Source organism: Plectropomus leopardus, chromosome 17, assembly GCF_026936395.1.
Source record: "Plectropomus leopardus strain MGB_pleo_1.0 chromosome 17, ASM2693639v1, whole genome shotgun sequence".
NCBI lineage: Eukaryota > Metazoa > Chordata > Actinopteri > Perciformes > Serranidae > Plectropomus > Plectropomus leopardus.
This window is the reverse complement of record NC_142192.1, coordinates 29,921,766-29,935,850: the sequence shown is the minus strand read 5'-3', so window position 1 is coordinate 29,935,850 and position 14,085 is coordinate 29,921,766. Positions and strand designations below refer to the sequence as shown.

At 38.8% G+C, this 14,085-nt stretch overlaps 1 protein-coding gene across 1 annotated transcript; it reads right to left on the bottom strand.

The window, feature by feature from the left end:
• Nucleotides 1-1,422: 1,422 nt before the first annotated feature.
• Nucleotides 1,423-13,247, bottom strand: gnb3b (guanine nucleotide binding protein (G protein), beta polypeptide 3b). Its single transcript, XM_088090286.1, has 9 exons — nt 13,050-13,247; nt 9,487-9,604; nt 7,591-7,736; nt 6,673-6,736; nt 5,751-5,907; nt 5,572-5,638; nt 4,153-4,354; nt 3,571-3,787; nt 1,423-2,460 (listed from the first exon to the last, which is right to left on the bottom strand). Exons 2-9 carry the CDS (start codon nt 9,553-9,555, stop codon nt 2,354-2,356), a joined length of 1,029 nt encoding a protein of 342 aa, XP_087946412.1. The 5' UTR covers nt 9,556-9,604; nt 13,050-13,247; the 3' UTR covers nt 1,423-2,353.
• Between the last annotated feature and the right edge of the window lie 838 nt (nt 13,248-14,085).

Here is a 14,085-nt window from a genome sequence, read left to right as displayed (position 1 = left end):
TGGACGGGTGTCTTTCCAGTTCAGGTCCAATAAACTGAATCTACAGCAGCTGGACTCCAGTCGAGCTGCAGAAACATCTCAAAGGTTATCCAGAGAAACTGGATGCATCTGGAGGTCTATTTCAAGTGTTGAGGCAAATGGTTTGAATATTTTGTGAGGTGCTGTAATGCTGTTCTCTTGTTGGTGTAGCCACAATTTTGCACGAACATTTGTGTGTCCTCGCTGCTGCTGTGTGCAGGTGTGAGTCACGCTGCTGATGCGTGCTGACCTTGCAGATGAAACTTCCCTCCAGACTAATTTGTCCTCCAGAGCTCAGCAGCTGCACCTGCACGGGCAAATTTACTGTTTCCCATGTGTACCTGTAGACTATAATTCATTATAAGTGTCATTCTTTTGTATCATATTTAACCCTTTGGAATCAGGATCACCACCAGTTTTCTTGTGCTGCTTTAGATGTCTTTCACAAGCATTTACACCACTGAAATGTGAGAAAATTAGTTTGATTTCTTTGGTAAAAAGGCAACCAGCAACTTGACATGAAAAGTCCAACAAACTGCAAAAAACAATGAAAAGTGAAAAGAGAATGACTTGAAATTTAGCTTAAAAAACAAAAGAATAATTGGAAAATCATCAATTAACTTGGGAAAAATATCAAGAAAATGTATGATTACTCTAATTCTATGTTTAAAATGAGTTCACAAAAAATGTTTTATTACTGCTACTACCACTATTATCATTAGTACTATTATTATTATTGTTATAATTATCATTATTTAGCCCTTTATAAGGTCCTTTCCTGCTTTGGTTATTCTAATTGTCTTTATTGTTTTGTTTCTTATTTAAAGGAATTTTCTTGTGACTTTTTACTAATTTTTTGATCAAAATTGCAAAAAAAAAGGTGAAAAGAGAAGGATGTGGAATTGAACTTAACAAAAGAGAGAGACTCATGAGGAAATCATCAGTTAACTTGGGAAAAATATCAAGAAAATGTATAATTACTGTAATTATATATTTTATAAAATTACATTACTGGGGGCCCCTGCTGGCTCAGTGGACAGAGCGGTGCCCCATATGCAGAGGCTGCATCCTCGCTGCAGTGGCCATGGGTTCGATTCTGGCCTCGGCCCTTTGCTGCATGTTGCCTCCGCTCTCTCTCCCCCTTTCACACCTAAACCTTTCTGTCCATTAAAGGGAATAAAAGCCGAAAAAAAACCTTTGAATCAGATTACTGTATTTTTATTTTTTTGTTTCAAATTCAAGGTAATTTTCTTGTTACTTTTTACTAATTTCTTCAATTCCTCTTCAGTTTTGAGCCTTTTTTTGTCACCCTCTGTCTATGTTTCTGCAAGAAATCAAGCCAACCTGCTGATGTTTCAGAGGGTTAAGGTCATCCCCAGCCATCGACACACACAGACTCTGACCTGGTGTTAATGCAGAATTCTATGTTTATTAGAAAGATTTTCAACAAACATTTGGTCTTTTTACAGAGGAACTGCACGAGTGTAAAAGTACTACAAAATGCAGCTGAGCCCAGGGGAGTAAAATGAAGTTTACAGTGTTTCACAGGTCAGACCGCCGCCAGGCAGCCAGTCTCTCAGCCCGACCGCTCGGCTACACCATCCAACCTTCATCCGTCTGGGTTTAGGTCATCGGATTGTCACGGTGAGATGGGGAAACAGCAGCAGCCTTCTTGGATCTGGTTGTTATTGGGGGATCCGAGATGGCAGCTCTACCATTCACATATACTCAGAATATGTGCAGCCCCCAAAATAATAAATAAATAAAGAAAAAATAAAGACACTGTACATCAACTCTCCGTCCTAATATGTCAATCTATAAAATCCAAATAAATGTACATATCAATACTTTATCTAAATAAGTGCAGGGCTCTTTTACAGGTCAAAGACAATAAAAATAAATCTGTAATCCTACAGTCTTTGATATTCAAGAGTTCTTTCTTTTTTTATTGTCAAAAATCTATTTGTGTTTATTTGATATTTTCAATAAGAGCTTCTCTCCTGCTCGCTGATCATTTTGAATAATGTGCTATTTTTTACATTTTTTTCTTTAAATCGTCTCGAAAACAACAAAACTCTCTTGCACATACAGCGGGATGCATCGTGCACTGTTTACCTGATGCCATTTATTCAACTCGACTCTCTTGCAACCTCTCATATTTTTGCATACATGGATGAGGAAGAGGCAGAGAGGGAGAGAGGAAGAGAGGACGCTCGGTGCCAAATATCTCCCAACCTCACTTTGTTTTTCTCTCTCCCTTCTTCAACCTTTTCCTCTCCCTTTCCCTCCCTTCCTCTCCTCCTCTTCGCTCGGTGTTTTCCTCGTCCGGGACGCCTCAGTTCCACAGTTTGAGGAAGCTGTCCCAGGATCCTGTGCACACGCCCATACCGTCTGAGGGGACGCCGGTGCAGCTCACCCTGTTGTCGTGGCCAGACAGCACACCTGGAAGAGTGAGGAGAGAGGAGAGGGTGTTAAAGAAAGAAAAGAAGGACAAAGTGCGCAGAAAGGAAGTAAATATAGAATTACATGGAGAGGAGAGGAGAGGTCATGTAAAAAATGAAAAAAAGGAAAGGAGAAAATTGAAGGAAAAGCAGGTGATAGTCCACGATTTCACAGATTAATTGTGGATTCAAAACTTCTGGATGATCTGCTCAACTTTTGAAGAGTTTTACGATGCAGTAAAGCCACAATGTGACCTATAAAACTGAAAAAAAGTGTTTCCATTGCAGTTTTGTGAAATAAAAAAAAATGGCTTTTTTAAATGGCCTGAAAATACCACCTCATGTGAGCATGAAAACTTTTCCATTTGGTGTGTTAACGTTTGCAATTTGAATTTGGGGAAGAGGAATCAGAGAAGAGGAGGCAAGAGATGAGGAAATTAATTTGTGCAATTCGAGGGGAAATGAAAACTCATTAAACCCACTGGCCTGCCTTTACAGCTTTACAGAAAAGGTCGCTCTCCATCTCGTAGATTTATATGTTTATGATATTTTTCGATTGTGTGCGCTAAATCAAATCACAAGTTGAACGATTTGGGGCAACCACAGTGTAATTTCGTTTACAGCCTAACAATAGCTTTTTGCTTCCGGCAATTTAATTTACTCTTCAAAACACACAAAGGTGGTGTTCATCTGTGAAAACGATCATGCTGAACAAAATGTATCATAAATCATAAATATTGTATTTATCACAGAGATTCTCAAAAATCCCATTCAATAAACCCACTTTGGTTTTTGACGAGAGAACCAGCGAGATGCTAACTACCGGGTTGGCCTACAAAAATGCATCGTCCCTTCTCCTCTCTACTATGTAACCTGCCAGGGGGAGTGGTGATTGGTCTGGTAATGTGCAGTGCATTTTGGTCGTTGTAGTTTTTCTACGTCTTGAGTAAAAGCAAATAGCTGCCCTTTTTTTCTAGTTATGTAGCATCAGTTTCACAAATATTCTATGAAAAGGCTGTCTATCCATCAGTCAAATACTTGTTTTTAGGCTTCAGACAGATTTTTCATTTTGTTTTTTTAAAATCTTGAAATTCTGAATAAGTCGACTCACCAACTTTCTCTCCCTTCAGTGAGTCCCAGATGTGGCAGTTGAAGTCATCGTAGCCGGCAAAGATAAGGCGGCCTGAGTTGGAGAGGGCCAAAGACGTGACGCCGGCGTTCAGGGTGGTGTCCTGGTAGCCAATCACCTCCTGGTCGGCGCGCAGGTCGTACATCTTGCAGCTGCAGTCGTCGGAGCCTGTGATGACGCAGTTTCCGCTTGGGAAGAACTGAGGCGAGGAGAGAAAAGAAAGAGCTGGTGTTTATTCTTACGGGCAAGGATAATTTAAAAAAATAAAACCACAATGCTGCTCTTCACCCTCACATATCCAGATACAGTTTGCCCTTCTGGGGATCAAAGTCACTCGCCCACTAACTTCAATTCCCCCCGTAAAAATCATTAAAAAGCAGTAGGTAGCAGTAAGCAAAACGAAAATTAACCAATAAATTGAAAAACATGTAAATTAAATCTAAACACAGCAAAAGAAAAGCTTTTGAAGGGTCGTTGCTAAAAATTAAGATAAAATTCTTCATCTCATTGGGACTCTCTTGGTTGAATAAAGGCTAAGTTAAAAAAAAGTTGTGTTATCCTCACAGCGATGGCGTTGATGTCGCTGGTGTGTCCAGAGAAGGTCTGCTTGCAGACGCCTTCCCTCAGGTCCCACAGCTTGGCCAGAGAGTCGCAGGCTCCAGAGATGAAGGTGTTCGTGTCGGGGGAGAGAGCCAGCGACATGCAGTCACCAATGTGGTTGGTGAAGATGATCTTCTGCTTGCCGGTCTCCAGATCCCACAGACAGCTGCAGAGGAGAGGAGGAGCGATATAGAGGAGGGGGTGCAAGGAAAGGAAAGAATGAAAGGATCGGTAGGTTGTATTTTAACCAGCAAATGCTGTGTTTCCGTTAACAGTTTCAGCCATGAAAAATTCATGTTTTTTTAATGACCCATATCTGTGTTTTTATTGTCAATAATGTCACAAAATTCAGTTGCTCTTTACAAAGACATCACTGCATTACCAGGTAGGATTATGCCACAACCTTGTATTTTAAGCCAAAACATGATCTTTTCTATCATAACCAAGTGGTTTTAAGCCTAAACCTAAATACACATTAACCAAAGTGCTGTTAAAACATTAAGGCAGTTTCAATGTATCTGCTACATAATAACGTACAAATGTAACATACTGTATGTAACCTGGTTTGCAGAAAATACAAATACAACTTTTCAGGCTAACAAACTGCAAACTACAGTAGAGTAACTTGAGGCAAACGTCTCTTTTATTTCAGTGTGGAGCGTCACATGAGATTTACGAACACACCCTTGATTTTCTGCAAGCAAACACTGACTTCGTCTTATTGAGTTTGAAAAATGGTTTATGATTTCGTGTGCGTTTCAGTGCCATTTTGGTGACAAAGAAACTGTACAGTAATGCCTAAAGTCAGATGTAGTTGTCCACTGGCATTGCAGTCCATGTATTGCAGCCATAGACTCTTAAGAACAATAATAAGAAGAATAATGGACGTGGCCAATGTGATGTCACTCATCGGCTTGTGGACTCCTGTTTGACACCTGTTCGGCATTTTGGTTGTTTTGGAGACAGAAGAAGTGACCAGATGGTGGAGCTAGGGTTGAGACTGAGGGGAGGATGTGACTCACGGACTGTGGTGACACCTCAGATGACCACGCCCTTAATTATGCCAGGTTTTAAACCTTAATAAAATGTAAATGGGTGCATAATAATAATAATAATAAATCACCCCCTGTGCAGTTGTCAGGAATGTTAAAAGTAACAATAAAGGCCAAAACTGTCTTTGTACCAGGCTGTAAACATGTTCATTTCAGCTGTAAAGTTGGGTATTTTAACATAGGAGTCTCTGGGGATTAACTCTGTTTTGTAGCCAGCCCCAAGTAGCCATTAGAGGAACTGCAGTTTTTGGCACTTTCGCAACATAACTTTATTTTAGTAACCTCGGAGGATGCTGCTCGATAATATTTGAAGGCAAAATCATGAACTCACCAGGTGGTGTCACCAGAGGCTGTCAGGATCTCAGTGTCGCTAAGGAAACGGCAGCAAGAGAGGTAACCTGGGAGGAAAATCAGCATCTCAGTCTGACCATGCACCAGCTTGTTTCTCTTTCGGCTTTTAGGTAATACAAAACTTCATTTCCATATTTCCCAGAGTGCATTTTTTCTCACCTGTGTGTGCGTCCAGCTCCCTGAGGGTCTTGGGGCTGGCAGCCTTGATGTTGTACACTGTGCACATGTTGTCCAGACCACCGCTGGCCACCAGGTTACCAGAGGGGGCGAAGGCGACGCTCATCACCCAAGCAGACTTTAGAGGAACGGCAACCAACTGCAGAGCAGAGATTTAGTTTGAGTGATTGCAAACAAATTTCCAGAGTAAATTTTGGCATTTCTGCAAACCACAGATATGTTACATGTTTTGTATGCAGCGGATATGCTAAAACTTTATGTTTCAGTTTCAAATTGCATCTTGGAGTTAATGTGTGGTGAGGTTTAGGCACATAAACTTCACTTGGTGAAGGTAAGAAAAAAATCATGCTTTGGCTTAAAACACTTTGTTTGGTTGTTACAGAATTGCTTGGACATGTCCCAAATCCTCGTAATAAAAAAAAACCCCTTTGATTGCTACAAACACAGCTTGAAGTGTGCTGCACCCTTGTTAAAAAGTGTATTTGTTGATTATAATTTGAACAGAAATGTCCCAAACTCGCTTTAAAAAATATGAACTTTTGTTGCAACAAATACTCTAACAATACCAAATTATTGTTAAAAATGTAGTAATTCATTTTTCTGCATTGAGTACTGTGAAGTCAACATCTGAAATTAAATATTTTTTAATTTATTGTTTACTGTATATTACTTTTAATACATTAAGTATCTGATAATACTGACATATTTTATATATTCACTTATATTTATATGTACATAGGTAACATTTTCAATGCAGGACTTGTACCAGTGTTTTTACAGTGTGGTATTAGTACTAGGATGTAAATACTTTCTACACCACTGGATGTCAGTGTGTCTCCAAACAATAAACTCTACCAGCAAGACTTTGTCATACAGACTTTAAAATATAACACTTTGATTTTACCTTGTTGCCTGTGAAACAGTCCCAGACGAGAAGTTTGCCATCCTGTGATGCGCTGACCATTTGCCTGTGAGAGACAAGACAGAGTCAATGTGTCTGAAAATGACTCAAATATATATATATTAATTAAGATTTTAAGAAATACTTGAATCAGATATTTCCAAGCACTGCTTATCATCATCATCATCATCATCATCATCATCATGTCTTAATGCCTTTTATGTGAAGGTGCCATACAAATAAACTTGCCTTTCCTGTTCTTGTTACTTAAATTAATACAATATTTTACAGCAGAAATCTAATATTTAGTATATTTAGTACACTGCATTTATAGCTCCATCAATTGTGAATTGTTGATAATTAACATGAATAATGGTTTAAGATTAAGAAAAGGTTTCATAGGAAAAAAATCCAGTTTCTTCTCCCTGAAAGCTTTTCACCAAATTTTATAGCAGTCTCAGTAATTCAGAAAAACAGGGCAAATGTTTGTTTTTTTTTTCCTCAAGTGAATGCATTATGCTTCTGTAGTCTAGCCCAATAAATAAAAGGAAATGAAAATGTTATTATTTTTTTTTCTTTACCTCTGTTTGCAAAGTTGCAAATATGCAAACTGTCAAAGGTGAGGTCTTAAAAGAGAACTCTGCAGGACAGAAAACTGGGGCGATTTACCAAAATCTTTACCAAAATTATGAATAGAGGGATTTCACTGAAACATCAGGATAATTTCAGCCTCAGAGAAATTTTACAAAACAGCTCTTTGGCACGTTAGAGCAGAAAAAGCACAACATAAACACTGTCATGGTTTACGGGGACACTTGAACACAACAGAGCCACTGATGTCTTTACTTTTCCTGCTGGGACAAGTCCTAAAGTCCCGATATGCTCTCGTGGTGAGATTCCTGTGCACCTCCTCATCCTCACCTGGCGTCAGCAGACCAGTGCATGGCATAGATTTTGGCCAGGTGACCCTTGAGTGTCTTCCTGAGCTTCAGCTGCACACGGCTCACCGGAGACGCTGCTCCCGATGCTGCTGACATGCTGCCATCATTCACGGCCTTACGGGCCGCCTGGTGGGCACACAGGGAATTACATGTTAGGGGAGAAACAACAGAGCTTGAACTCCTTTTTGATTGTTTTATTTTTTAAATTAATTTGCTGCATTTAAACTACAGTTAAAACCAACACTACAAAGTGCTTTATGCTTAAAATCACAAAAGACAAACACAGGGGAAAAAAATTAAAACACAAAGAAATATACAGAACAACACACAGGAAAAAATTTAAGAAACGAAAAATACAACAAAGGAGAATTTTAAAATCAGTGGTTGAATTTAAAATCAAAACAGTGCAGTGCAAGACTTAAGTACAATTTCAGGAGTAATGTACAATATATTAATAAAATAATCCTTTAAGAAGAAATAATAGGACTGTCTTTTGATAAAAATGCGTTTTTAAAAGTGAGCACTGGTACTCACACCTGTAGTATGTAGGGTCACGATATTGTAACCCTTGTTCTATTAGCACCAGAGGAGACCTCTACTGTATTTTATGGGTGATTATCTCCCCTTATCATGAGCACATATTTGTCCACTAAAATTTGCATAAATGCAACCAGCCAATCAGGACGTGCCTATCTGAAAACTACGGGTGGGAATCACCCATGACACCATATTATCCAAACACTTAACTAATGGTACAATATTATTACAATATTAAACATTTTGCAACATACTGAGCATTGGGATAACATATATGGTGATGTATTACCTTTTTCAACTGAAAATTGTGTCCCCCAAGAAAAACTTTGTAAAGATCTGTTTTATCCAGTAAGAAAGTTATTTTCACTGCAGCAAAATGTATAAAGTGGACTGACAAAAATGGATTGATTTTATTGTTCTCGTAGGATACCCAAAGTTTCATTGGCATTTGTAATTTAATAATTTCTATAAATTAAATTCAAATGATGTGTCAACATAAAAAATATCGATATTATCGCACCTGTGAATTAATACAACATACAAAAATTCATAACAAGTATTCACAAGATATTGTGATACTATGTTGTATTGATGTTTTTCCCACACCTCCTGACTACATGTGTTTGTTGCCTGGTTCTTTATAACTTAGGATAGCGCAGAAGTAAAGGGCCCTCGTCAGCCTCGGGGTGGAGCAAAGGCCTAACATGTCAGGGTCAAAAGACAAGCAATAGACAGTGAGCAATCGCTGCAGAGAAACCGGATCACAGACAGCAGTTGTGCTGCCTATAAACCGTATAAATAATATATGTAGTTACCGTGACATCACACATTGGTTTCAGACTGTTGTCATCTTGTTTTATTGCCAGAAGTGGTGATATTTGGGATCGAGAGCTGGATCTAACTCACAGACGCTGGCGACCGGTAGGTACGACTTGCAGACAGTCTGCCACTCAAGCAGCCCCATCCTTAAATATGCACAACTTTGGGCCTTATTAAAATGTAAATGGGTGAGTTATAAAAAAAAAATCAGCCCTACACAGTTGTCATGGATGCTGACATTAGCTGAAGAGACCAAAAGCATTTTTTTGTACCAGGCTGTTTATTGTGATGTTTATATATATTATATATATTGTCACTATCGTAAAACTGATAGAAAACGAAAAGTGCATTGTTAGATAGGCGAAAACAGGGCTGTTTTTGGAGATATGCAGTTTTCACAAGCCGGCAACTGTAACATTTTGTGTAATCGAGCATCAAGATGCTTCCAGAGATTTTAATAACCTTCCACTTCCACAGATTTTAACTTCAGGAACTGTGTGTTTCACAGGAAGTCGCTCACCTCAATCTGTGCGCGGAGGCCATCGCACTCCTTTTTCAGTGCATCCATTTCAGCTTTCTCAGCTGCCATGGCAACGGTTGCGAAGGGATGTTACTGATGGAAAGAAGAAACTGTCACTCTGAAGAAGACAGAAAAAAGAGAAAGGAAGAAAAAGGGACAAAAAATGTTAGTTGTGTAAAGTATCAGCATGTCAGCACAACAACTCCTGAAGGAATTTAGGATGTCAGTTCACCGCTGTCAAACTCCTGCACTACAGGTAACGGGTAAACACTGATCCACTGACCAACCTGTGCATCACTCACTGACCCGGATTCCTTGATCTGGGACACTTGAGTTGCTGTTACACCATCAAGTCTAGAGCAAAGATTAGACATGTACCTGACAGGTTTAATCCCTCACCCTAAACCAAAGTTGTAATACCTTTAACTCTCATACTGGTTGAGCTATTCAGCAAAGGAAAAGGAGAAAAAGTGATATACAGAGATAGAAAGAGCAAAGTGAGAAAAAAAATTCATATTCGTATTCGTGGTTAAAAAAAAAAGGCCAAAATGAAAAATTGCACAACTATGTAGGAAAAAAAATCATAAAGTATGTGGGAGAATAAAGGTGAAACAGGGCTTGAAAGAGAAGACAAATAACAAAAGAAATAAAAGACAGAGAAAAGCTGTTAGGAAAGATTGCACATAGGATATTAAAGCATGTAGGAGATGGAGAAGTTTACCTGACATGCATAAAGCATGTAGGAGAATGTCAGAGAAACAGGATTGGAAAAGAAGAAGAGATCACATTTTAAAAAGGAAAGAAGCAAACCTAGTTTAGACTTCATTAACTGAAACTAACTAAATAACAATAGTAATTAATAATGTTAATTTATTATTGGTAGTGCCGTAATTTATGCCATTTTTTTATTGTTGCAGATATTAGCCTTAACATTATATAAACTGTTTGGGGTATTTGTACGGTTTAAAACAGCTGAATATGACCTTACCTTGTTAACGGTTAATAAATACTGTGTAGTACATCTGTAAACAATATTTAAGTGGCCATTATTATGTCATTTTTTTACCATGAGAAAAGTCTAAACTTGGTTTGTTTCTTTCCTTCATAAAATAGTCTTTTCTTCTCTTTCCAGTCTTGTTTCTCCTACATTCCCTTACATACTTTATGTATGGAGGTGAAATATACTTTGATATTCTTTGTGCAATCTTTCCTTTATTAACAATAACAAATACTTAATATCATTCATAAAATATGATGTGTGAAGTAATATACTGTTAAAGTAACACACAGTTTCACATCACTAATAATTAATAAACATAATTACTTATTGTTTCATTGTTTGTTAATAGTAACTATGATGTAGTACACTGAGTTCAATATACATTCAATTAACTATTTATCAATGAGTGTCATCATAAAGTGTGATTTAAGAGCACTTCCTGAAATTTATCAGTACATTTCTCATCAGCAGAGATTAGAGTAGATTTTTTTTTTAATTAACTGTCTCTGACATTTCTTAAATTCAAGTAAGTTTATGAGCATCCTCAAGAGAATCAGTATACATTTAAAACATTTTGTTCAGAATTTTCAAGACTAAATTCAACTTTTATCTAAAAACTAATTCATGAAGTACCATACACGGAGCAATATACACAGTTTTCCACTATAACAGTCTCCAGCAACATCACAGTCAAGGAATAAAGGGTCAAATGTCTGTATTTCTAATATCTAATGTAAAATTTACTCCTTGTTTGAAATGTCCTTGTTGTCTTTTCTACCTGACTGGTTACTTTACTTTGACACATCCTTTTAATTTCAAGCCCTGCGTGCAGAAGTTCAGTGTATGTGCTTAATACTCTGTAATGGGATACTGACGTCTGACTCATTTAAGCTCAACAACCTCAGGAGAAATCTCTTAAAAAATAAGAGCATAAAGCTGCACAAGAGAGGGAAATATAATTGTTAATGTTAAACAGGAACTTTAGTTTAATTCTATAAAACTTGATTGCATGACAATTTGAAAGGCTGCAGGGAAGGCATGGGTGACAAAATCAAAGAACAAATTCTGTATGTTACAGAAAATTAACTAGGAACTTTTAACCATTTGTTGCTATAAATGCTCGATGCAACAGCTTCGACTCTTGCTCGTATTACTACAGTTTATATAGCACTAATGTGCACCAGTAAGTGATGCAACACTGCAGTTTGTGGGGACAAGTCAGAAAAAATTAAATATTTTAAAAGAAATTGATGAAAAGATGAGAAAACAAAACAGTACTGATGTAATTATTTATAGATATTACTTAAGCTGAAATGCCAAACATTCCCAAGTTCTAGCTTCTCAAATGTGAGAATTTGCAGCTTTTTCCTTACTTTTTATATCATTTTACATAAGTGTTAAGAGGGCAAAACAAGCAAATTTACTTTGTGATGGGCATTTGGTAACTAACCACTGACATTTCGTAGACTAAATACTTATTCGATTAATGGAAGAATGAACAAAACGCTGCGGCCCTAGTATAAGCGTTGGTTCAGGATGTGGCCTACGTGCAGCACAGGTAGCAGCTTGAGTCTGCGACAGGAAGTGGGACGGAGGGTGGAGGATATGGGAGGGGCTGGTGGTGCCAGTGAGTTAGGGTGGGTTGCTACACGGCTTTAAATCCCAGGCAGGAGATCTTAAGGGAAGCTTTACCGGTCAAATCTCCTGTCATCCGATTACTGACTGCTCTTTACCTCGGGATCAGAGAGAGAGGGAGGGCGTCGTGGATGGTGGGAGATGTGGAGGGTCTTTTATAGTCAAAAATCAGCTACTCCTCCATCCCTGTGTCTTAGTTAACAGCAGTTATGGTGCCTTTGCGCTCTCACATGTAACTGTTTCTACTCTTGGGTGAAACCATTTTCTAAAGATACTAAAACAGTGTTCCAAAAACAATCAAAAGAAAGCATTTTGGTGAGAAACAAAGCCCTGTTTGCACAAGCAAATCTGCAGTGCAGAATTCTGCAGATGAGCTGCATGAGTTTTTGTGCGATAGATCAGCCTCCAGCTTACTGATGCCGCACCTGAGGCACCAATCCTCTTTGGCAGCTTCTCTACAATCCAAAGATCACCTTCAAATGGTTTAAGGAATCATTACTTTGGACGTAAATGTACAAGGAAATGATTCTTAAGAAATCAGGGCTTCAGGATGCCTTTAAAAAACACAGACATCTTCTTGCATTAAAATTTGCCACTAAATTTGATAAAAAAAAAAAACCCAGAAGGAAACACTGGAAGAAAGTTTCTCCAAAATCATTGGAAATCACTGCACGCGTTGCAGCTGCAGGAGGCCATGAGCAATGAATCCTCTGATGTACACAGCCTTTTCATTTATTTTCTATCTTGCATATAAAAACAAAACTCCACATCTTGTTTTTTTAAATTTCCACAAAAGCAAAATCCTTCATTTAAAACCTCACAAAATAAAGTAAGCTTCAGAGCATTTTTTTGCTACAGCTCCAAATATCCACCTGCAGAAGAAGAAGCACCTAAAGAGCTGAACAGAAGCATAAAAGATGAAACTCACCTGTTTCCACACACAACGTGGTCCCTTTTCTTCTCCTGCAGGTCCTGGTTCCAGACACCTCCGGCCCTTCGAGCTTTTTTAGATCCCACAATCCCCCGGTGCACAACCTGCTCGCTGGCTCCTCGGACGCTCTCCCCCGGCAGACTGCTAGCAGCTTACTTGTGAGAAACTCTCTCTTTCTCTCTCCCTTCCTCCACGGTGAAGAACAGATGAGGATTGGAGGGGATGAAGGAGATAAGGGATGAAGGGATAAAGCTCAAAGATGGAAATAGAGAGGGAAGGAGAGGGAGAGAGAGACAGGGAGAGGGAGCATGGCGAGAGGAAGGTGGGTAAACCGATTGCAGGGCAAAAATGAGGTTATGAGGTCAAAAGACGGGCAGGTGAGGAAATGCAAGGAGGTGGCAGGGAGAGAAAGGGAACAGGTGGAGATGAAATGTGAGAATATTGGAGAGGCGACAAATGATTGAGGAGGTTTGTAGAGAAATTACACCTGATGCGCCTGGAAGTTAGGCACTGAATGAAGGGAAAGTGACTCAATGGGCATGCACATAGTTAAAAATGAAAGAATATACTTTTGTGCCATTAACCACAAGTTTTAGGTGCAACGATAGTAAACTAAATTTAAAAAAGTAAAATTAAGTCCAGCAACTTGTAATTCCTCACTTGCATCCTCTTATTCATAGATATGAAACTTTCTTTTCTTTTCTTTGGTTTATTTTATTTTTTAAGATCACCGGTTTCCTATGACAACCAGGAGGTGACATTGTACTCAGATTCATGGCATAGCGCTGCATGTTTTCAGTCCGGGTGCAGGGATGGGGAGTCTGGGGCGGAGGTTGACATGGGTGAATTGGTTTTTCAGAGCTAATGAGCTGAGCCCGGTTAATCAGGGTCTAATGGGATATCCGGGGACAGCCAATCTCGTTAGGGAATTAGAGCAGGTCAGGCTAAACGTGCGTCACACCTGACACACCGCGAAGGCCGGGACAACAAGTGGATCAAGAGTCAAATGCAGAGTTTTGCCTAAATCAATGAG

What these genes read in the sequence shown, in the direction of transcription:
- gnb3b (XM_088090286.1), bottom strand. Translation starts at nt 9,555, where the DNA reads ATGGCAGCTGAGAAAGCTGAAATGGATGCACTGAAAAAGGAGTGCGAT. An exon ending in GCCTCTGGTGACACCACCTG is followed by an intron (nt 4,355 to 5,571) that starts GTGAGTTCATGA and finishes TCTCCTCTGCAG; the next exon opens with CTGTCTGTGGGATCTGGAGA. An exon ending in ACTGAAGGGAGAGAAAGTTG is followed by an intron (nt 2,461 to 3,570) that starts GTGAGTCGACTT and finishes TCACTCTTCCAG; the next exon opens with GTGTGCTGTCTGGCCACGAC.